This window comes from Bactrocera dorsalis, chromosome 2, assembly GCF_023373825.1.
Source record: "Bactrocera dorsalis isolate Fly_Bdor chromosome 2, ASM2337382v1, whole genome shotgun sequence".
NCBI lineage: Eukaryota > Metazoa > Arthropoda > Insecta > Diptera > Tephritidae > Bactrocera > Bactrocera dorsalis.
In genome coordinates, this window is record NC_064304.1 from 96,745,651 (window position 1) to 96,770,952 (window position 25,302).

The 25,302-nt window shown below is 39.4% G+C and overlaps 3 protein-coding genes across 6 annotated transcripts in view; all 3 read right to left on the reverse strand.

The window, feature by feature from the left end:
- Positions 1-1,105: 1,105 nt before the first annotated feature.
- On the reverse strand, positions 1,106-12,510 carry LOC105231651 (AP2-associated protein kinase 1). The gene is made up of 5 exons (XM_049449551.1): positions 12,406-12,510; positions 4,436-6,324; positions 4,271-4,345; positions 3,446-3,583; positions 1,106-3,369 (listed from the first exon to the last, which is right to left on the reverse strand). The coding sequence occupies exons 2-5, from the start codon at positions 6,215-6,217 to the stop codon at positions 3,070-3,072; spliced, it is 2,295 nt and encodes a 764-aa protein (XP_049305508.1). The 5' UTR covers positions 6,218-6,324; positions 12,406-12,510; the 3' UTR covers positions 1,106-3,069.
- On the reverse strand, positions 6,338-10,761 carry LOC125776578 (uncharacterized). 2 transcript variants are annotated; one of them, XM_049449537.1, is made up of 3 exons: positions 9,872-10,761; positions 8,211-9,820; positions 6,338-8,159 (listed from the first exon to the last, which is right to left on the reverse strand). In XM_049449537.1, exons 1-3 carry the CDS (start codon positions 10,599-10,601, stop codon positions 6,822-6,824), a joined length of 3,678 nt encoding a protein of 1,225 aa, XP_049305494.1. In that variant the 5' UTR covers positions 10,602-10,761; the 3' UTR covers positions 6,338-6,821. The 2 variants fall into 2 exon arrangements, with proteins under 2 accessions (XP_049305494.1, XP_049305493.1); XM_049449536.1 differs by having other exon boundaries at positions 6,339-9,820.
- LOC105231652 (putative leucine-rich repeat-containing protein DDB_G0290503) overlaps positions 11,158-25,302 on the reverse strand; it is a 134,888-nt gene continuing 120,743 nt past the window's right edge. For all 3 annotated transcript variants that reach the window (XM_049449532.1, XM_049449531.1, XM_049449533.1), the window contains exons 10-14: positions 15,219-15,422; positions 14,952-15,155; positions 12,584-14,689; positions 11,443-12,510; positions 11,158-11,319 (exon numbers count right to left, since the gene is read on the reverse strand). In XM_049449532.1, coding sequence (XP_049305489.1) covers positions 11,158-11,319; positions 11,443-12,510; positions 12,584-14,689; positions 14,952-15,155; positions 15,219-15,422 — 3,744 coding nt within the window. The remainder of the gene's footprint in view (positions 11,320-11,442; positions 12,511-12,583; positions 14,690-14,951; positions 15,156-15,218; positions 15,423-25,302) is intronic.

The following is a 25,302-nucleotide window of genomic DNA, read 5'->3' on the forward strand; positions in this document are numbered from 1 at the left end:
AACATTAGATTTTCCAGCATGATTCTTCTCTACCACCTAGCAGTGGCTGAAAATCAGTACTCCTGGTTTCGTGGCAGTCGATGATTGGCAGTCTGGAAGTCAAGAATTTAATTTATTGAACTTAAGTTTGTATTATTCTTCTTCTTTACTGGCGTAGACACCGCTTACGCGATTATAGCCGAGTATTCAGTGACCGAAAACAAGGTCTGTCGAATACGCCACAGAAATTTGGAATTTGTCTAAAAAAACGTTGATTCCAGCACCGAATTTGGTTTGGTTATACAAAGTTTCATGAACTTATAACAAAACTTATGGCAGTAACAAGCAGAAAGCTTTGCTTAGGGTTTTACTCAATAAATCCTGTTTATTTAGGCAAATATATAAGGGAAAGGACGATTACAAATCGAAAATATTCGCTTTTTAAGAAGTTATAGCAATTTGTCGATTTTTCGATTTTCGTGCCCACATAATGTCAGTTTCGCGGCTATTGCCGTCAAAAATAGAGAAGAGGAATAATGAGCTCCATAATTTTAATTCCTGCAGCAACCAGTATAAAATGTCTTCGAGAAGTTGATGATCAAGACGTTAATAAAATAAAGAAACCGCAAAGCTGTTAATATTAATATCAAAATAATATTAATACTATTTGAGTGTTATGTGTCGTTTTTGCACCACGTTAATGCAACGTTGCCAAATTTTCAACCAATATCATGCCTCAACCACCGTATTCGCTGGATTTAGCTCGGTTTAACTTCTGGCTTTTCAGCAATGTCAACCGACTGCTCCAGTGAAGCCATTTTGAATCAGCCAATTAAAGACATTCAATTATGAAAATTGACTTTAACAAATGTTTCGAGGATTGAAAAAAAGTGTATTGAGGCCAAGAGGGATTACTTGGCGGGGGACGACGTAGATTTTGAAGAATAAATTATGAATAAAGTCTTACAATTTTTTGCTCATAGCAGTATTCTCGAAATAGTACAAAAGCAACAAAAATGAGACATGTATAACCCATGTTCCAAAATATTGTTGAACAGTGTTATTTCCAACCTGCTGAAAATCTGTCAATACAAAATTCATTTAAACCCAATTGAAACACAGTGTCGTTTGTATATGAGTATATCAAGGAAGATATAAATTTATTAAAATATTTTTTCATTAACTTTTTTTTTGGAAATTAATCCTTTTTAAAAAATCAAAACAATTTAAAAATTATATATTTGCTTTTCGCTACACAAATACGTATGTATGTATATGGTAAATATTTCCATGTGTATGTATGTATTTTGTAACATGCAAAAACATACGCTAAACAATTTTATTTTAAAAATATGGGTGTTTCTACATGTGTGTTGAATGTTTTTACAATTAACTACAATGTAATATTAATATTTTTTTGTTTTTGTTTTTGCTTTATAAATTCAATTCACTTACGTGCCTTACACTTAACAAGGCAATAAGATGCATCTACAATATACATATATATAAATTGCATCGTTCAGGTATACTCGTATTGAGTGGTTAACACCAAATTGATTAGCGTTTAAAATAAATGTAAATGTTAAGGCAAAAGCGCTTTGCGTGAAGCGCAAACAGCGACGCAACATAACGTTTTTGTTTAAGCCACTGACAAGGACTTAATTTTTGCTGCAATGAGCATGCGTTGGTGTGGGTGTATTTACAAATTCGTGAAGCTGGTGCTTGATTGTAGGCGAATGAAAAAAGTGTGGGAAAATGGCAGCAACGAGAGTACGAAAATTAGTTTTTAATTAAGGATGCAACTTTTATTTTAAAGCAAGTTTGGTTTTAATGAAGAACAGTAAATCAATAGTAAATTAATAAAATTCGAGTTTTTAACGTTGCCATTTCAATGCGAAAAGTGTTGCCAGCGCGTTGAAAATATTTTAGTGGAAATTATTAGCATCTTCAATGATTTTTATTTAATGAAAAAATATTACTAACTTAAAATGTATAAATAAACGAAAAAATTGGCTTTATTTCGCATTAATCTTAGCTACGAAACATTTGTGATATTCAGTTTGTGTTTGGTTTCTGCGTCTATTTGTACAATACGCGCATTAAACAATAAATAAAAATAAAATAAAACTAATTGTGTATGAACTCATTGCAGTTTTGTGAGATTTCTCCGCTTTACATCATTAAAATTAATTTTAAGGCACTTTTCTTTTAACTTCGACTAACATTAAAATTTTATTTATCAAGACGTACACATATAGTTACATACATTACACTACTTTGACCACGCATCTGAGACGCCGTAGGTTTAGATGCCTGATTACACTCATATCAGTTATTTGCAAGGGTTCGGCTCAGATCGTGCCAAATAGCAACAACACGAGAATAATATTGCTTTACATAACGATTGAACGCAGGGCCAACGTTCGCTTTGTGAAGGCCCTACTACCGACTTCGCTTGATACAAATTCACTGCTGAAACAGGCCAATTACATGTAATGGATCGAATGGATCAGTAGTGAATTTGCACAAACCGAAGTCTACACAATTGGTGCGAATAGTAATTATACACACTTCTTTTTTATATTTTCGACATTTTTTGAAGTTTTTTCATTCATTTTCTTCCTTGAAATTTTTTAATAACTGGCAGGCGAATTCCATAGTGCATTGCCCCTTTCAATGAATCGAGCCGCTGTCTGCTTAGACGTCTCCTTATTACTAACGGCAATTTCCATACATATATATGTATATACATTGATATATGATTTCTTTGCGCTCAATTGCGAATTTGTGATTTTTTTAGTTTTAACTTTTAATTTTCACTGACTAGCATTTCACGTCATTCTATTTGTAAATTTTAACGGGAACCTTCAATTTTAAATATCCCCCTATTTTACGCGTTTGTGTTGTTTTTGTGTTTTTTTTTTTCATTTTAGATATTTATTCCATGCAGCTTATGCTACTTTCCAAAATATGCGCGCCCTTCATCCTCTCCAACTTCGTAAGCACCGTTATTAATATTTTGGTTCATTACAACATTTTTAGTTGCCAGCAAACATCGCACAAAGCCACGCGCACATCACAAAAAGCGCTTCAAAGGTTGGGACGATTGATCGGCGTTCCCTCCCTTTTGTCACAAGGATCGTATAAATAAATGCTGGGCACCCAGAGTGCCGAAGGTGGCACGTTTGATTTGTCCATTTTGTCGGCATCACCCTTACGCATCAACTCCTTGCACTTGTTCTCCATGTTGTCACCACAGCTGCAGTCGCTCTGCTTCGGCTGTGCAACTAGCACTATCTTGTGCGCCTTCGTGACATCGATGTCGCAAATTACAGCCGCTTCGTGATTGCAGTGGAAATAACGATTTGTTAAATAACCGTCGACGTAGATCTGCGCACAGAGAGAGTAGTTATGAGTTTGGATTGCATGAGTATGATTTACTTGGTTCTACTAAATGTTACTTTACCTCGTAGCCGCCAATGCCACAGCAGTCGTGGATCACCCATTTGACGTACAGCGAAGAAATGCCTAGGTCGGAGACTTCTGTGATTGTAACGGGGAAGCTTTGACGCGGGCAGATCCTACCACGTGTCGGTGTCGTATTCTAAATTAAAAATAAATATGGTATACAATACTTTGTTCCAAAAAAAAATTTTTTGTTAATAGAGTTTAATAAATAAGAATTGAAGGGGTTATATGGGTTTACGGGTTTCAAAAAATCGATTTGCCTTATTAAATTCTACAACACCACTAGAAAATTGTTCTATATTTTCGAGTTGATACGAGTAACAGTTTCGGAGATACAGCCTTGAGAACTTGTGCGCTCGAGGCTAACTAGGCTAAGTCCGCCGTCTTGAAAAGCGTTAACTGTGTTTCTAAAGTCGGTTGACAAGATTTCTCGAGAACTACTCAACCGATCAAGTTCTACGTTAAGGTTTTACTTAAGACACGTATTTTTTCACTTTAGATGATCCTGTAAGGAGTTATCCTGTCAACGCGGGCGAATTTTTTACCGAGGTCACCGAAAAGGATGTCACAATGGCGGAGTTTAAAATATTTTTTTCCAAAAATTTCCGAATTTCTTTGTTAGTAGTGTATGTTTGTAACAATAAAAAATTATAATAAAATATTTAATTTTTTATATCAGAAAAAAATTGTTGAAGAAATGCTGTTTTTACCCGAGGAAACCCATGTAACCCCTTAACAGATGACCGATTCATACACATGTACTCGTTTTAATGGAAATGTGATTGTTTAAACATCTTCAATTGCTATGTTTGTAAGAAATTACCTGTTCGGCATTTTTCTTGCGTCGCGCTTGCTCCATGGCATCCAGATCCATTATTATGGAATCGATAAAGAATCGCTGTGAAATAAAATATACAAATACTCGTATTATATAACATAATGACCTTTAAAACAGTTTAAATTGTGTATTTAGGCATATCGTACGTACCAGCTCACTACAACTGCATTGGTCCTTCGCCTGATTCTGAGTGGCAATGGTGGAACAGTTTTGTTTGTCACGCATCGCCTGGCAATGGCAGCAGCTGCATTCGGTACAATCACTCTTTGTTTTGTTCGTTTGGTTCGTACGCTGACTGGCAGTGGCGGATGGTGCGGCCGAGACATGAGTTTGCGATTGACTCGGTTCTGTGACTATTCCAGCATCATCGGCGTCTATGCATTCGCATTCTTCGTCATCTGGCATGGCAGTCGGCTGGTAGAAGCCGTGTACCGGACAAAGGCATGGCTGCTTACAGGTGCATTCTTCAGGGCAACCCTTGCCACATACAATCGGACTAATATCAAAAGTTGCGCCAGCACCATATCGACTATCTTCCTCGCAAGGCTGACTAGACGGTTCAGTGCGATTTTTGGGGTCTGCAGCGAGCGCAAGTGTCGCTATCTCTTCGATTAGCTCCAGATCTCCTATGCAACTACAGGGCATGCCCTTAGTGCCGCAATAGCCTTCTGCATTCTTTTCGCCTACCTTTACCTTCTTCAAAAATTTTGTCGGCGCTTCGGATCCAGCAGTGATTTGCATCTTCTGCGGCGGTGGGATCGCCACATTAGACAAAGGTACACATGGTGAGCACGGTGCACAAGTTAGCAAATTTGGTGTGATTATCAGATTACATGGCAACTGTAGTGGTATATTAACGGGCTGACCTACAGGTTGTGGCTCAGACATTTCCGAATGAGCAATCGATTGATTTGGACTGGTACCTTTACGGCTTGGTGTGAATGTTATTTTAAAACCGGAATTGAATGGACCATTATCGGCCATCGATTCTTCTGAACCAAGTGCGCCGATATTGCGCATTTTTGTTGTTGCAACGCCACAACCACAGCCAGTACCGTTCTCGTCACCCTGATTGATTAACTGTACGACTTCGCGGAGCAATTGCAGTATAGCTACATTTCGTGGAGGGTTCGCGTTCGCGTTCGCACTCGCCTTGGTCTTGTTCTCTTGTACTGATGGCGGGCATTCGCAGTCTGCAAAGCGATTCTTTGTTTTACTACCGTTTTTAACTTTTCCTTTGACCGCTGCCGATGGCATGCAATCATCCCGATCTGAAGACGCCGAACTAAGCGAATAGAACTCCTCCTCACTCATGTTATTTCTATTGCTATAATTTGACGATGCCATGCCACTTGGTAAACGTATTTCATAGGACGGCCTTGCCGGTGGATGTGCCGAGGATATCGAAATTTCAAATGGACAGCGACAGCTCAGCTGGCCACCTGATTCTGATGTCGAGCGAATGCAATATGCTTTGCTGAAAAGACCGGCTGTTGTTACAGTAGAAGCTTGTGAATTTTGCGAATCTTGCTGACTGGATTTGCTGGCCGAAGCTTGCTCAACAGGCTGTTGATTTAAGCAGTTCACAAACTGTTGCAATTGTTGCTGTTGTTGTTGCTGATACAACTGCATTTGCTGCTGCTGTTGTTGCTGCTGCTTTTGCTGTTGTTGTTGAAGTGATGGCTTCTGCTGTTGGTGCAATTGTTGTATTTGCTGCTGCGGCGTTGCAAGTGGTGGCTGTTGTGTTGATTGCGGAGTCTGCGGCGGTGGATATGGGAATTGATGATGTTGGTTTTGCTGTTGGAACGTACGCTGACAGGAACATTGTACCGGAGTTAACGGCTGCTCCGCTGTTGTTGGCTGATTACTGATAGTGGATAAGGGTGTTTCCATAATTACCCGATAATTGGACGGATAGTTGATGCAGGACATCGCTGCGTTCTGTGCATGGGGTTCTATACGTAGTTGGATGGTTTGGGTGCCGCTTAAATGTGCGTTATCTCGGTGAGTATCAGTTTGGGAGCACTTCTCTGCAGTGCCTAAAAACGGAAAAGAAATACAAAAGACAAGTCGCCAAAAGACGCAAATTAGATAACAGAAAATATTTCGACAAAATCTACGAATTGTTTCAATAATTTTAATTTCAAAATTTCGTCCGAGCTTGTCAAAGAAAAAAAAAAAACAAAAGGTAGTTGTAATAATCGAAAATGGTTTAGAGGGGTGTAAATAATTTCGATTACGTATTTCTACGAATTGTAAATTCTACAACTCTCCACTGAAGGTAAACCGTCTGAGCGGATACGCGATGAAACCCACTTCATACTCTGAAACCTTTTACAAGAACTTGTAGAAATTAGACTCTATTCAATTTCAAGATCTAAAACTGAACAATTTATTCAACATTGTCTCAACAAAGCCATATTTTCGATTTGAGTTCGTGTATTTACATATTTATGTGTTAATATCTGTTTTTTTTTCTATTTGTAATTCAAGGCAAATTCTAAATGTTTCTGAGCAATCCTTAGAAAACCGGAAACTATTGGGTGCTCGTACGTTTGTATTCTACAACATCTTCCAAATTGACGGGTTCACCGCGTACTCGCTCTCTCAGTTTGTCATCGGGACTCCACATCTCTTCACCAGTCATTTCCAAATATTTTGCCTCCGCTCTTTCGCGGCATGGGCAACAATCAAAGTAGGACGTATTGCTACATTTGGCACGTGATGTGTAATCCGCAAATATAGAACCCTTCATACGACATTTGCAAACTTTGATTTTTTCATGTTTTATTTGATCGATTTGGCTGTCCGTGGCACGTTTTCGCCAAGGGCATAAGCAACAACCACAATTATGTGGACAAAATACGTTGCCCTCTTCGTCTATTAATGGACTCGGATCATAACGACATGGCGAACAAATGTGAATGTCTTTGTGTTGAGGTAATGCCTTGTATACGCGATGTTCCACGACAGACTCTACTTTTGGTGGTATTTCGGCCATAGCCTCTGGTGTAGGTATCACCATACATGTACCACAAGTTCGTCCACTTCTGGTTGGAGGTTGTAACATACAGGTACCGCATGTTCGAATGTTCGAGGATTTGGGTGGTGCTACCAAGCAAGATCCACATGATTTATATCCACTTGACGGTGAAGTGGGTGTAAAATTACATGTTCCACAAGTTCTTCCAGCTGAAGTCGTTGTTGGTCCTTGACCACATATTTTACAGGGAGCTCCGGCTGGCATTGCTTGACTTTCAGGAGCACGCATTTTTTTACAAATTCCACAAATATCTCGAGAATCGGGTTTCGTTGGTGCCTTTTTGCATATATTACAAGGCCCTTCTGTTTCTTCGGGTTCCACCGTAGGGGAACCACTTACCAATTGTGAACATATCCCGCATGGTCCCATTATTTCTTGCATTGGAGCAGATAAGTTATCATGTGTAACAGCAGACTCGACTCCTCTTGAACAAATTCCGCATGGTCCTATTTCTTCAGTAACAAATGGAGTAACTCCCCGAGAACATATACCACATGGTCCTGTTTCGACTTCCAAAGGCGCTGTTACGCCCTTTGAGCAAATACCACAGGGTTTTGTAGGTTTGATAGATTCTTCCACTGCTTTTGAACATACGCCACAAGGTCCCTTCACAACTGCGACTGGTCCAGCTGACCTTTTAGAGCAAATACCACAAGGAGCTGTTTCTGTTTTCGTGGGTGCTTTTACTGACTTTGAACAAACTCCACAAGGGCCTTTCACAACCTCCATTGGAGTCGCTGACGTTTTAGAACAAATACCACAAGGAGCTTTTCCTGTTTTCGCAGGTGCGTCTACTGATTTAGAGCAAACTCCACAAGGCCCTTTGACAACCTCAGGTGCGTCTACTGATTTTGAACAAACTCCACAAGGCCCTTTGACAACCTCAGGTGCGTCTACTGATTTAGAGCAAACTCCACAAGGCCCTTTGATAACCTCAATGGGAGTCGCTGACCTTTTTGAACAAATTCCACAAGGTACTTTAGAAGTTTTCATCTCCATTGGAGCTTCCGACCTCTTGGTGCAAATTCCACAAGGAGGTTTTTCCAATTCTGTACAAACTCCACATGGCGTTATATCCTCCATTGGAGGTGTGGACTTCTTCGAACAAATTCCACATGGAGGTTTTTCCATTTGTAAACAAACTCCACAAGGCGCATTCATATCCTCCATTGTTGCCGTTGACTTCTTTGAACAAATCCCACACGGCGGTTTAATAGTCTCTTTTAGAACCGCTGACTTTTTCGAGCAAATTACACATGGAGTTTTTCCCAATGTTACTGGCTCGTCCAGTATTTTTGAACATGGCGCATTAATAACCTCTATTGGAGTCATTGTCTTCTTCGAGCAAATTTCACATGGAGTTTTTTCAGTTTTAACCGCTACCTCAACAGCTTTGGAACAAACTCCACATGGCGGTTTACCAAACTCGTTTGCAGCCGCTGATTTTTTTGGACAAATTTCACAAGGGTTTTCCTGCCGATTTGAACATATTCCTTTAGGCTTAGTATGTTCAGAAGGAGTTGTTAATGGACGAACTTTTTCTTCTTGACTCTTTTGAATTGCTGGCTTAGGTTTTGAACATACCCCACATGGTCCTTTTGATTTAAATAAAGGCTCATCAAATGGTGGTGGTGCCGGAACCTCAGTCGAACACATTCCACAAGGGCCTTTCAAGGGACGTTTGACATCATGTTGTTGTTTCTCAATGTTTATTTGATTATCTTGTTGCTGTGGTTTCAACAGTGATGGTCCTATTGGACACGCAGCACCATATGGACGCTGCATTTCCATTTGCTTCTGAAGACTACCAAAGGGACATGTATTTGAGGATACCTCAGCACCCGCCCTAACCGCAGACTTGGGCATTACTGGAGGAACAAGTACCACTAACGATTCCGTAGTTTTATCACAGCGTGAATATTCACCAAATGTACCCGTTTTCTGTATGGGACGGGGGAATTCTCCCGGTTGCGGCTGTGGCATAACAAACTTTCCTTTCGAGCACACTCCACAAGGAGCTCTTTGAGAAACATCGATTTGCTTATTTGGCTGTTCACCTCCACGTCCGCACAGTACACATACGCCTTGACTTCTTGTTTCCGATACTTGAGGTGATTTACCTGTTCCCACAGACGGTATCGACGACGTTGTTATTGTTGTCAGAAATGGCCCTTTAGTAACAGGTGCTAAGGACGGTGATAAAAATGCTTCAGTCGAAGCCACTTGCTGACGTTTCACAGAGCAAGTTCCTTTACAAGTCTTTTTCGCTTTTATCGTCGTTGTTTCATCTGGCCTGCCTAATGTCATTAGTGGTGGTGGTGGCGGAACTTGAATTTGTACTTTTGACGAAACTCCCTTGGACGGAGGCGGTGCTGTAAAAGCTTCAGCACCAGGTAACGGTAATTGCAGAAAACCTGGTGGTATACCAACCATTTGTTGTAATAGAGCTGATTGAAAATTAAATGCTGGTCCACTTCCTTCCATGGGTATACCTAACAAAAATTATGATTAGTTAAGGCATGATCTTTTTTATGCCGTCTTACTGTTTATTTCCTGTCGTGGGGCTGTAATTATAGCTGTGCGTATTGGCTCCATCGAGGTAAACATATTTGGCATTGGATCCCGGTCGAGCATAGCCGGCGGCGGTGGCTTCCTAAATTCATTTGATTGCTGTGACACCGAGTATGGTATGTTGTGTTGGTGTTGTCCCTGTACGTGTAGTTTCAGTGGTATTGTAAATGTGATTGGATCGATGCGAATATTTTGCGGTGTGGACGATTTATTTGTAGCGACTTTTGCCGTTACCTCCAATTGTACGGTTTGTGTATGAGGTTTAATATTGCGCACATCACATCGACAACGCGAACCGCAACCTCTACGCTCCTTGCGACCGCCTCTGTCGAAATCGACCAAGAGCGTCTGAGCAGTGAGAATAACTTGTTTGAGTGCATCGCGAAACATGCGAGAATCTTTTACAGGAGGCGGTGGCACACTTAGGCCACACATTGAAGACACCACAGCTTTTGTCTGACTTATTTCAACATCGCTATAGCAATCATAGAAGGTGTCATACTCACTAGGAGTTTCCGTAAAGTTCGAATCAACAAATAATATCTGCGTCGAATTGCCAACGTTGGGCGTAGCAGCCTTGGCCGGCTCAGCTCCGGGTCTACACAAAGTCATCGGAGATCGTTTAGCATCTTTATTCGATTGTGCACATTTCGTCTTATTGCCACATGTTGGCCGATTGCAATGCTTTCTATCTGTGTCCATTATGCGATGAATTGCCAAATATTTTTAAAATTTTTGCGAGTTTTTCTTTCTTGTTACAGCAAATTTTGACGAATAGAAGAAATTCGATTAACATTTCACGAAAGTTAAAAATAAATTCATTTGAATTTGCTTTTTTTTGAAAGTTCTACCCGAATAAGTTTGAAACACAAATGTCAGATAACTGTCAGATTTTGACTGACGTCAAACTCGACTACTCGTTTGAACAAAGGGACCGTTACGGGGACGGTTCAAACAAGCTGGAATCTATTAGATAAAGAAAATAAGAGGCAGGGTTTCCAGATTTCCATTATTTAAGACATTCTTTTATTACAAGTTTTCACCACAACTTACTGTTTTTGGTTATAGGAGTTTCGTTAAAATTTTTAGTATTTAAAGAACAGATCTCATCTCTTACATAGTATGTACATAGTCATTATACACATGCAAACATACTTTCAAATACATTCGTTATTTACAGATTTATATTTTTCAGAATTTTTTTTTTTATTAAAGGTGCCACATTCAAATCCGCGGTGTCTGCAGTGACCGTCGGTATTCACATTGGATTTGACAAGAGCAGTTCATAATCATTGGTATTTTCCGAGTTAATTTCTCTTTTCACCGGATAGTAAACGGTGCAATAGAACTCCGACTCCATGCGCTTGGTATGGAAGCTCATAAGTTGTTCATTGATTTGATCCTCGATTTGTTGCATGATCTAAAGAATCGCAAATAATCGATCATTAATCAATGCAACTCAAGTAACTGTGTACCAGTGTATGTATGTTTTAGTGTTTATACGACGTATGTATATATGTGAGTACGCAATGGTTATACGCACCGGCACTTTAGTCGGCTTGAAGAGCTCCTCGAGGACATGCAAGCACGACATTGCGTTCACAAAGTGTTCATAATTCTCGGCCGATACTTGTTCGTTATTGTTGGTGTCGAAAACTGAATATGTTTGCAGTATCTCCAGACCATCACGAAACTCTTTATCTGCTTCCCAACGTTTTAGTAGATTCTTATTAAACTGGGTTACCTGTAGAGTATCTTTTATGACCGATGTCTTCAGTAGATTGATGAACATGCGCGTCTGTGAAGGCACACAATCGAGCATTCTTTCGGGATTCATATCATCATTCACCTGCACACTGCTCTCCTTACTCTCTATATAGATGCCTTCAGTTTCCGTTTCTTTATCGATTTTGTCGAAAATAGTTTCTGTGAATGCGTCTATTTTGTTATGCGGTTCCGTGGGATCTTCACGCAGGGAATGGAAACTATCGAAACGTTGTAGTACCTCCGATTGACTTATGTCAATATCGATGACGTCGTGGAAACGAGTGGGTCGACGCGCGTTGAAACACGAAACAATACGACGTACACGAGTTTGAAGTACGCGACGCTTAATACGCCGTTTACGGTTTCTTTGAGAAGTTACTAAGGAAAGTCGTTTAAAGGTTTCAGAAATCTTAGTGGGCTCACGTGCCTCAGCTGAAAGCATGCGTAGCTCGGAAGGCACCTCGCTAATTTGCTTTACACATGTGGGTTTTTCTTTGGGTGGCAGGAAAATGGGCATGAGACATTCGTCAATAACGAATTGTGGCATCAAAGCCATTGCAATCGTCAAATCTTGCCCAAGTGCAGGCTCTACAGGCTCATTTTCATCAGCTTCTGGCTTAATATCTATTTCGGGAATAACAAGACTCTCCTCAACGTTTACATCATCCGCCGCTAGCTCTACCTCAGGGCTTTCGGACTTTTGTGGTTCTAATTTAGTATTTTCTATTGTAATGCTTACCTCATCGTCGGCCGTGTCGCCATGCAAAAGACTATCTGCCAAACGTTTGACATCGCGTGCAACACTCGAGAACTGTTGGTGTGAAGGTAAACTTGTCTCACATTCCTATATAAGTGGAGGTATGCAAATGAAATTTAAGTTAAGTTCACATATATGTAATGAGAAAATATAAAATTACCTTGAAATTACGCAATGCATTCCCTAAACCCGTGCTAGCGGTTTTCAAATCCTTAACATCTTCACGTTTGAAACGTTTCGAAGGGCTACCGCTGAGCTCCTGTGCCAAACTATAGCCTTCTGAACGTTCTAGACGTTTTTCTAGCTTCTGCACCATCTCCTCCTTGCTCTTGACCTCGTCTTGGAGCACACGGGTTTTGTCTTCTAAATCCTTCTCATTATGTTGCAGTTTAATAATTTGCTGTTCCAGTGTGGCCACTTCTTCTTTGAGCTCACTGTTCGTCACCTCAATGTGCAGGAATTCCTTCTTTAATTCAAACAGTTGTCCTTGCAGAGATTCCATTTCAGCTAAATTCCTACACTCGGTCTCTGCCTGCAATTTTCGCATAAAGCTCAATTCATCATTCAACGTCTTATTGCGCTTCTTCTCTTGCTCAAGCTGGTCTAGAGTTGGCTTCTGCTGTGCCTTCAACGTGTCTAACTGCTCCTTCAGTCGCTCATATTCGCAACGCATAAATTCATTGTCATCTAGCAAATCGCGGTGCTCCTTGGAGACGCGTACAAGACAGTTCTTCAGTTCGCTCTCAGCCTCTTCTAATTGACAAATCTTTTCATTAGCCGCGCGTGCATCATCGCGCAGACAGTCCTGAAGTTTTTGTATTTTCGCCTTAAGGCAGCACTCCTTAGCACGGTACGCTTCTTCACGATCCTTATATTGACGCTCCAATTCCACCCAATGCGTGTCAGCCGATTCCATGGCTTCGTAGTGACGTGAGTTTAAATCTTTAATCTGATTGCGCAAACACTTAACTTCCTCTTTCAGGTACTGGCACACACAATTCGGCACTTCAGGGGTTTCATTTCTATAGAATTGATTTTCGCAGTTAAAATTTGCTATTGGCGATGCGTGTTCAAAGTGATTGCCCGAAAATGCGGGTAGTACATCATTCACGCGTTCGGTAACCATTGGCATTACATTACCCATTTTATTTTCAGTGTTCGCACACAATTCTATCTGGTATGTTTGGTTCAGTGTATCCGGTTGATATGGCTTGCCGTTGGTCTGATTGTTTGTCCAATGCGTGTACGCCACCGTGGTGTAGTACGCTATAATTGCGGGTATCAAATTGTGTAATATCTCAAGGTTTTCTTTGGCTTTCTGCTTATCTTCTTCGATATGACGAATCTGCGTCTCACTAACGCCCAGATCTTCGCGTAAAATCAAACACTCAGAACGACAGTCTTTATACTTGGCACTCAGTGCCTCCCTGGACATCTCAAGCTCAACGTTGCGCTGACTGAGTATTTCCAGCTCCACCTCCAGCCGTTGTAGACGTAAACGTGTATCGTTTTCAGCCTCTTCGAATTCACACTTTTCCTCTTCAAGTGTTAGATTCTCACTTTCCAAAAATTCGACTCGGTCTCTAAGTTCCTTCAATTCCTTCTCCAATAAAATCTCACGTTGCAGGCGATCAGCTAACCGCTTGTTCTGTAAATCGCCAGAACTCTCGTATATAAGTACTTTGCTTTCAAGTAGCGCCAGCCGTTCTTTGTAATACTGCAATTGTTTTTGCTCGCTTAAATTTGGTGAGTATTGAGATGAGTTCGGCGAACGGGCAGGTAAATTGTGGACTCCGCTTTTGCGCGTCGAATCAGTGCACTGGAGCTTTTGAAGTTCGTTGCAGAGATCCCGTGCAGCGTGGCTGACGGCACTCTCGTCCTCAAAATCGGTCTGCGTACAGGCGTTATTCTCACTGACGTCGCTCAAGAAATCAGACTCCACAAATACGCCACTCTCACTGAGGCTATTGCTCTGCCAAGCTTGGCGAGACTTGCGCGGTGAATCTGTTGGTGTATTGGTGGGCACTAGCTGACTGCTATTACAGTTATTATTGCTGTATGCTGCCTGATGCTGGGGCGAACTGTTGTAGGGCGAAACTGTGGCAACTATGCGTGCGCCGTTGGGCGGCGATGTGGCAGTTACAGCAGATTTTGTAGGCGATTGTGTATTTGAACTGTTGCTGCAGGTGCTGCTGCTGACTTCATGCGTGGATCGAGCACTTGACGCGGAGGATGCTGAGCCGTAATCCGATATACGCGATTTTACCTTTAATTTGCAGTTGTTTATTAAGGGGGAAATAGAGTAATAAAACTCGTTTTATTTATGTTATAAATACACGTAATTTAAATTTAAGAGAAATGATATTTTTATTTTATTTTACTAAATAAAGAATGCTTGAAATATATTGATGTGCGATGACTATTGATAAAATTTTCAAATGCATGTTCGTACAACTCAAATAAATATACACCCAACACATTCTATAGCAACTGAGTAGAACTACAATCGCCTAGACTCTTATGCTTACCATTTCCAAACTGCTGGCTTCGTCACTCGAACACGACGTCGTCGTATTTAACGAGTTTGGTTCGCTGCGCTGCGCCATCAAGTCCAAATGCTGCACCAATTGTATCAGCTGTTGTAGGCAGTGCCTATCGTCGCTATCTAACGCCGACTTCTTTAGCATTTGTGTGATGCGTTTGCGTAGCTCTTCATTGGCCGGATCCGTTAACTGAAATATAGAAGGAGAGTAGTTAAAATGCTTACTTTGATAATACAAGATTTAAATAATTACATTGACTTCATCTTCGTCATGTTGCTGACTATGTGAAGCTGCGTTGGTCGAGCTCATGTTTGCCTCTCCGTTGCCACATTTGCCGAAGATCATCTGCATCGGATCTTCCCGACTCGTCCAAATATCCTTTGCAGTGTTTGCTGTGACTGTTTGTGACTTGTCTGTTGTGGTAGTGGGGCTGGTTGCATGGCTCTGCAGAGACCACTGGAGGGAAATATGTAAATATTTTTTATTATTAATCAGGCTAGTTATGTTATATAAGACTATAAAAATAAAAATTTAAGAAAATAGCTAAACGCATCGAGCACCTAGGAAACAATCATAGGATCCAAGAAGATGGATTGTATAGAATCTCTATGGCAATATAACAAAACTACCATTATGAGTTATTTTGAAAATAGACTAACACCATTGAAAACAGCTTCGTTAGCTGCCCTATTTCAAGTGGAGTACCCTAAGGATCAGTATAAGGCCCTCTTTTATGTAAACTCCTGTAATCTCCAAAAATCAGTAAGATAATCGTATAAGCGGACGACCTTATAATGGTAGCAGATAAACACCTTGATGATGTCAAAAAACAATGTAATGAATATATAAATGGTCTGTGCCAATGGTTTTCTTCTATGGGTTTTGAACTGGCTGAACACAAAACAGAAGCATTGCTCATAAGCATCAGGAAAATTGAGGAAAACTAACTCTCACTATGGTAGAGTTTGCGATTACTTTACAGCCACAGTTGAAGTATTTGGAGGTAATATTGGACTCCAAACTGAAATCCAAGGAGCACTTGCCCTACACATTAAATAAAGCAAATAAAATTTACAAAGCCTTATCATATATCATATTGATACTCACACTAGACACAAAAACGTATGCCAGAACAATAAATGCGGAGCAAACACTTGCATCGATAAGAGTGTTTTCCGAACTATATCCAGCGAAGCAGCTGAAGTACTAGCTAGTATGCCGCCCATAGACGTCCAGAGAGACGAATTCACGAGATTATATGAGCTATCAGCGCCAATTACAGAATTTAAAAAAGAAAGATGGGAAATAAGGGCATAACTATATGGCAGCAACGTTGGCAAACCTCAACAAAAGAACGGTTGACCCACAGACTTATATCTGACATCCATACGTGGATAACTAGACAACATGGGACCTGGTTCTGATCCAAATATTAAGCGGGCATGGTTACATCAGTGGCTACCTATACAAATTTCAAAATGACTATCAGTCTATATTGTTCGATGTGTACGGAAAAAAATACTCTGTTTTTCCCCTTGTCCTCGGTTTCTAAACATAAGAGAAACGTTAGTAACTGCCCTAGGAGTGCAGTTTAACGGTGTAAAATTTGACTGCATTTATTTGTCAGTCCTCTGTGAAAAACAGTGAAAAACAGTTCGCGAAACGGCAACTTCCATCATGACTAAAGTATTCGATTATAGATAGAACTCCGCGAAGCTTTGTGAATTATTCGGCTTCCCAAATTCCCACTTGCAAAGCATTGAACTAATTTAACGCCGGAACTACCATTGAAAGCTCAAGGAAGTATGTAAACAGACAGGAGAGTCATCTTCTTCGACTGAGTAAAAAACTGTTTAGTTTAGCAGACAGCACGTTTGATTAAAATGGTTTTTTTGCAAAGCTATAGAAAATAATGAGCTGGGAATTTTGGGCCTATCCCAATTTCCCCTTAAAAATTTTTGAAAACGGTCTTTAAAAAATAAATCTACTGTCGTGCATAACTCCTGTCGACGACTCACGAATATAGTGAACCGGGTGTCATCTTCATCGAATCCAAGAGCAAAACGTTTAGCTTAGCAGAAGGCACGAAAATAACAGTGGCTCAGAAATAACGGGTGATTTTTTTGAGGTTAGGATTTTCATGCATTAGTATTTGACAGATCACGTGGGATTTCAGACATGGTGTCAAAGAGAAAGATGCTCAGTATGCTTTGACATTTCATCATGAATAGACTTACTAACGAGCAACGCTTGCAAATCATTGAATTTTGTTACCAAAATCAGTGTTCGGTTCGAATTCGGTTTATCGACAAATTTTGTTCAGCGATGAGGCTCATTTCTGGTTGAATGGCTACGTAAATAAGCAAAATTGCCGCATTTGGGGTGAAGAGCAACCAGAAGCCGTTCAAGAACTGCCCATGCATCCCGAAAAATGCACTGTTTGGTGTGGTTTGTACGCTGGTGGAATCATTGGACCGTATTTTTTCAAAGATGCTGTTGGACGCAACGTTACGGTGAATGGCGATCGCTATCGTTCGATGCTAACAAACTTTTTGTTGCCAAAAATGGAAGAACTGAACTTGGTTGACATGTGGTTTCAACAAGATGGCGCTACATGCCACACAGCTCGCGATTCTATGGCCATTTTGAGGGAAAACTTCGGACAACAATTCATCTCAAGAAATGGACCCGTAAGTTGGCCACCAAGATCATGCGATTTAACGCCTTTAGACTATTTTTTGTGGGGCTACGTCAAGTCTAAAGTCTACAGAAATAAGCCAGCAACTATTCCAGCTTTGGAAGACAACATTTCCGAAGAAATTCGGGCTATTCCGGCCGAAATGCTCGAAAAAGTTGCCCAAAATTGGACTTTCCGAATGGACCACCTAAGACGCAGCCGCGGTCAACATTTAAATGAAATTATCTTCAAAAAGTAAATGTCATGAACCAATCTAACGTTTCAAATAAAGAACCGATGAGATTTTGCAAATTTTATGCGTTTTTTTTTTAAAAAAAGTTATCAAGCTCTTAAAAAATCACCCTTTATTAAACGAACATCGAAGACGCACCAAAGCATCTATGAAATCTGTCTGTTTTTGTTTTGCTACAGAGACTTGCAAGTGCAATTCAGTGGCAAGCAGCTAGCAAACGCCACACATAAAATCATAGCTCCGCTTATTTGGCAATCAAATAATCGTTGCATTACGAAGTGCCAAAATTTCTTTGCATCGTTTGCGTGTTGCCATCAACACCGCCAACAAGCGGCCGCACAAAGCCAGCTGCGTGTCTGCACTTCACCATTCGCTGAGCACTCTTCGCCGTTTCACTGCTGTTGGTGTTGATTTGCACAATTAAAATGCGCTCAGCTGCATCTACAACAAACACACGCTCATTTGTTTGGGTTTTAATTTTGTTTAGTCGCATTTTGTCTATTCATAAAAGTTGCATTCGATTGAACTTCTGCGCAGTCATACGCTTGGCAAGGTTTGTTGGTTGGTCGGTCGGTCGGTTGTCGGTGGGTAGTTTAATTGATTTTCAACTCGAATGATTTTTAAGGTTTGCAAATATAATCGCTTACGGTATGTTTATTGTTGTTTGCTGTGTAAAATCTGAAAATTGCGGTTAATGGTTTTTCGCAAAAGACCCAGCGCTTTGGGAAAATAGGGGCAGCGCGCTTCATAGAAATTTCGCAACATTTGCGGCCCAAATGGATGTGGATGGATTTTGAGATTACTGCCAATGGACATGAGCGCTGTAGAAAGTTTATGAATGAGCTTTCGGTAGGGAAAAAAGATTTCATATCTGTTCGTCAAGATTTACTAACGATTTAATTCCATTTTTAAGCCAAAATGAATATTTTAAGTTACTGTAAACAACACAAATACCTCTCTTATATTAAAACGTTCTAACTTCGCGGCAAACTTAAGATGTATACTCTGAGCTGGGTATATAAATTGCACTATCTTTCGCATTACTTGCAAATACGGCTAAGGCAGGCCAAGAATGATAGTTCAATCGCTTTCCAATACTCGTAACAGTTACAAATTTTCGCTCACTCACGTGCTAAGCATGATAATTAAAGGTAAATGGCTTAAAATATTTGTGTGTTCTCGTGGAGCATTCTTTTCATTTTTTTAGTAATATGTAAATAAGTTTAGCTATTAGCCACTGTTCTCATAGACGTTCATTCAAACTCTTTCACAATACTCAACTATGTGGTGTAGTGAGTATTTCACACACATTTACACACTTATACATTCTCCAACTGGCAGAAGTGCGTGCCAATGTTCGTTTTGCATAATTAATGAGACTACCTAACTCATTAGGAACTTAATGCCGATTCACACTTCATTAATTGGTAGGAAGATATAAAATAAAAAAGTAGAATGATAATTAAGCAGCAAAATGCTGTCACATTGTGATTTGCGTTGCGTTTTCCGTTTGGGACGCAGCGTGTAAAATAGGTCAAGTAAATAGGTTGAGAACAAAGTGCACAAATAAAAATTGCAAAACCTCTTTGAATCGCTGCCATTAGAAAAACTAAAAAGTTTAGTGAATGTGACGTTAGCAAAATACTGCAGAAAGTAATAATTTTGTTTAGTAACTTGAAGATAAATGATAATGCATTAAAATCGTAGGAACACTTGAAGATATCAACTGACCGTGTGCATCGTATCATTCACAAATAACGTATTGGGGTATGAGAAAACTTTGTGGAAAGTGGATGCCGCGCGAGCTCTCAAGATTGATCGCAGCAGCTCTAGTGATGTGTGAGCCCTCAGTAAGACTGTAGCCTCTGCCTAGTTGTGGGACTTTTAACAGACCATTGCTCTATTGGCGTCCAGGCTGTAAGGCTGGGAAACCTACCAGATGCATTCTGCAGAAGCTGTATGGAAGAAGATGAGGTGGAAACTAAACACTTCCTTTTGGACTGTCCCGCGTTTGAGGTGAAGACTTAGATATTTGGGAGCGCATACCTTTAGACACCCCACCAAACTGGCGCGAGTTGAAATTAAGCGCCTATGCAAATTTGTTCTGGCTACTGCGTTTTGCCATATTTTGTTCATATTTTCTATGGCTTTATAAAGGACTATATACGTGTCCAGTCCAAGTGCGATCATCGATCAGCCATCTAACCTAACTACGAGTTCATGGTTCGGAACAGTGTTTGGAGATGTTCAAGCGTAATAAATTCGATTTTTTGAGGCGATATGTGACAATGAATGAAACATGGCTCCATCATTTCACTCCGAAGTCCAAGCGGCAGTCATAACAGTGGTCGGCATACGATGAACCTGCTCCAAAGCGTTGTCCAAATAGCAACAGACGGCTGCGCACGGAATATTTTTCATTGACTACCTTGAAAACGGAAGTACTATAAAGAGCCACTATTAAATAGCGTTGTTGGACCATTTGAAGGACGAAATCGTCGAAAACCGGTTGCATTTGAAGAAAAGGAAAGTGCTCTTTCACCAAGACAATGCACCTTATCACAAGTCAAAAAAAAAAAAAACGATGGAAAAAATACCAGAACTGGACTTCGAACTGCTTCCACATCCACTATATTCTACAAATCTGACACTCAGCGACTATTTCCTGTTCTCAGATCGCAAAAGAAAGCTTGCTGAGAACATTGTTTTTTTGTCGAATGAAGAGGTGTTTACCGAAACTGAGCTCTAGTTTGAAGCAACAAACAACTCGTACCACAAAAATGGTAGCAAAGAGTTGGAGTGTCGCTTTAATAAGCGTATCAACCTTGAGAAAACTATATTGAATAAAAAAACGAGTTTTGCTAAAAAAAATATATGTTTTACTACGGTCGATCTGGGACTTCTCACCTCTTGACCTGTTAATTTCAAAAAATGTGCATACAAATGTAAACGACCTCTTAAGTGTCTACTATAATGTTGCCTCCCAAATGTCCATACAACAAAAATAATAACACTCCAAGGCACAAATATTAATACCTTCTGGTCAAGCCTTCTGCCAAGCTCTTACTAATTTAAAGAGTACGTATACGAATACGAGTAACTCACTTTCTATACATCAACAAATAAAGAGACTTAATGTTAAAGGTAAATATTTATGTCCGAAAAAGTTTCGCCAGCAAATCTTGCTAATTTCTACAATGAAACCTGCAAATGGTGATTAAAAGCAGAAATTAATTTCATTCAGCGGACATTAATGTATTGAAGTAGCGACTAAACTTGTTCCTATAATTACGCTGGAAATCAAGCTTTGCTAAATTTCTAATATAACAAAAGCAAAAAAGGCAAGTACTATATATACAGAAGACTCTTATTGAATGTGAGTTCAATGAAGTTTCATCTAATTGCAGTTCAAATTTGTGTTCTCGTAGCAACTAAACACTATACTATAACTAGTTCGAAAACTTTATGAGAAGGGCGCAATCTCGAAGTCGATTTCATGCAGCCCAGAATGCCTTATTCACTATAAACAAATGTAGATATGGCATATGCTTGATGTGAGTCATTATTGTTTTGATTTTCAAGTTAGTGATCCAGTTGACTTGATAATGAGCACCGATAATGTATTCCAATGCCCAACAAGCGCACAGAACAAGCGGTCAAAACTGTCAGTGCAATTTGCAACACACCGCCAGCCAGTCCAAGTCAATCGACAAATCAATCGGCCCACATCGCTTATTGGACACTTTAAAACTGTATAGAGAAAAAAAGTTGCTACGAGTTATTGACTGTTGCACAGATAATTTATCAATTAACACTTATATAATTCAATTGTAGAATATCAGTTTCATGGACAGCTTCGCAAAGATGAAAGAAAATTGTTTTCAAAAAAATATGAATACATTTTAAATACCGTTAAAAATATATAAATTACTAGGCAAATTAGCTGAGCTCTTAAAAGAACTCCATGACTTCATTTTCATAATTATGTGCACTAATGCCTTTAGTGTTTTGGCACTAGTGGCGACTAGCGGCTACCAGCTGTCTTGCTACCGACAAAGGCTAATAGGCGATGGCAGCGCTCACTATTGTTAGTCACAATTCAATCGGCCAAACAAAAGGCTTGCGCGAAGGCGAAACCATAAACAACGCGGCTGAGTAAATGAAGCATTTAAGTGTAAAATAATATGTGTACATTCACACACTCGTATATGTAGATAGTATATGTGTATAATACAAACGAATCCCGCTAAGTCTAACTAAATAATAAAAATATACCGGCTTCAGTTGCAAAAGCCAAAGAAGAATTATTTTCAAAATATCCAACACCGTGTCAAAAATATGCGATTTTTATAGAATAAATTTCAAAAGTATTTGACGACACGCTGTTATGTGTTTGTATAAACGGTGGGACGGGACTAGGCTAAAGATTTTACAAAACGAGACCTTTATATGACATCTACCCTTCGCGCTGGTATACCGCCCATTGACATCGCGCGATTGGACCAGCCAGCAGAGAACCAAAAACATCACAATGTAGCAGCAACGATGGCAAACCTCAGTCAAAGGATGGTGGACCCACAGACTAATCCCGGACATCCACTTAACCCAAATAATGAGTGCATGAGACATGGATGCTTTAGAAGCTATCTGTTTCGATCCCCTCACGTCCCGTCACGTTAGTCTGAGGAAGACGACGGTATGGGTTTTAGTTTCTGCGACTAAACAGCTCAACACTAAAGTCAAAAGTTCCACATCCTACTTAGATTAATTTCTCCGACTTATATAAATCAGTGGCTGATTATTTTAGTTTTGTAGATGAAGACTTTCACCACACTTAACCAATCCTACCTTTACTAACTCGGTGTAAAATTGAAAAGCGTCATGCGGGAGGCTTCTGACACATGGCGCTACTACAATTAGGTCCTTATGATTTTAGGTTAGCCCTATCCTTCAAATTTGACAGCTGTTCAAAAAAATGTTCACCTCGAAGAAATTTTCGTCGAGTGAAGAGACGATCACCGAAACTGATCGCTAAAATCAATGTATCAGCCCTGAAGCGAACAATGTTGAATAAGAAAAAAATCAATTTTACCAAAAAATGTTTATTTCTAAGGTAGGTCGGTTACTTTTCAATTGATCTATAAATACTTATGTGCTTTTCGTGTATGGACCAATATTTGTGGTTGTTATTTATCTGTAGAATTTTTTTGTGTCGTTCGCGCGAAAGTTGGCGATCGATATTGATGTGTGGGTGCGCACATATTTCCGTGAAATGGCTTAATAACCATACCAAAGTCAATAAGGTCTTGTCCACTTGTTATTGTTATGGTCACGAAAGCTTGGCGCCACACAAAAACACCCACACACATGCATACATAACACAACAAATAATGTTTTGATTGACTTTACACGGCTTTTGTTATAACAAAAGCTGCCCAAAAAGAATTTGTTGTTAATGAGAGCACCTGTCAAATTGCGAATGACAGTAGAAGTAAAGTTTAATCTTAATAGAAAGCGCTGTTTTTGCTGCGTTGGGTTTTCCAAAGAATGTAAAGCTGGGCGAATGTTGAGCTTAATTTATATTTGTAAGCATGCTTGCAGACTGTCAACTAATTGATGTAAAAAAAGTATAATTTTGCTCGCTGAACCCGACTTCATCAAAAAAAAAACGTTTCCTTAGCAGAATCCGGTACTTATTAGAAAGCTCTGTTTTACTGCCATGCATTTGTTAAAGTAAGTAAACTTAACTGAGCACTGGTTTTAGTTATTTATTGGTATGTATGCCTATGAAATATCAATTAATTGTTATTAAAAAAATTACCTTTGTTCGCAGCACTTGACTTCGACAGAAGTGGGTTTTCTTGGTAAGAACTGAACTTGCAACGCTATGAAGGCAACTAAAGACCGATCACAGACGACATGCTACTGTGGGCAAAAACTAATAAGACTTTTTTAATTTAAATTTTATGTGGTTCTTCGTGAGTTTTCGCCAAATTTTCAACCAATATCGGGTCTGATTTAGTTTCATGTACCTTCTTTCTATTCAGCAAACTCATAAGACCTCTCCAAGGAAACCGTTTTCAGGCAATTGAAGACTTTAAACTGAATTACATTGAAGGTTATTCCGAAAATTGACTTTAACAACTGTTTCGTGGATCGGAAAAAACCTTGATGCAAGTGTATTGAGACTAAGAGGACTACTTGGAGGCGAACGACATAGATTTTGATGAAAAAATTAAGAATTTTAAATTTATGAACAAAGTCTTACTATTTTCAGTGTAAAACTTGACAGTTGCATCAGCATCAGTGTTATATATATAATCAATCTTATATATGCATGTATGTATATACATATGTGCATGTGTATTTATGAAAGAATTGTCGACTTACTAAGCAAATAAAATCATCGTCGCAAAGCATCTCAATTTGTTTACGTGCCGTCTTCAATCACCAATTATATGCCAATGTGATGTTGTTTAAATATGGTGGTAGCGTTGGTGGTTCTACCATATGCATATATATATGTATACATATATGCAAATATATAAGTAGATACTTTTATTCTAATTCACATATGAATATTAATACTTGTCGGTTTGAGTTGAAATTAAGTTGCTACTACACACGTCAAGTGCAAACGAAGCAAACGCTTTGTTGTGCCACCACTTATGGATATCGATCAACTGATTGATTTGCGTATTTATAGGTGTATGCTTAGACAAGGCATTTGTTTTTGTAAATTTCGAGGTTAATAAATTGTTATTTATCCGAATTCGAGAATGCTGCATGGAATCCGATGTGGTCTTGACGGTGGCTTTAGCTGTTCTTAACGCAATATTAATCGCTGTGCGGTCTAAGTAATTTATTATTGGTTATTTATTACGCTCTTGCTACTTTGTAATTTCAGCGCAGTACTGAAATTCATTTAGCTGACGTAATGCGCGGATGAAGCTGTTGGTTCCAAGTATTAATTTTCAATACGCTGCAGCTTCTTGCCTAACCTTTCAATACAATTTTTTCAATAATGAAAAAAATTTGCTTGAAGGATGCGCAACAAAGGGTGCACTGCTTTGAGCGTTTACTTTTTATCTTTTATTTTTTTTATTTTTTTAAAATATTTTTTTAAATATTTTTTTTTATTTTTTTTTTTTATTTTTTTAAATTTTTTTATTTATTTTTTATTAATTTTTTTTTTGTTTGCTTAAACGTAGTCAGTTTTGCCTAAATATGCCGAGTTAGCAAAAGTTCTAGGCTTTTATTTTTTGCTAAAGTGTGTCAATATTCTGCTAACAATTTCATTTGTTTATCCCCATTAAAGTTTCGGGTTGCTGTTTGCCAGCTGGTGAGCGTCAATTGTTAGCAGCCGCAAATATATGTTGTTTTAGCATGCAGACGACTCAGTGCCT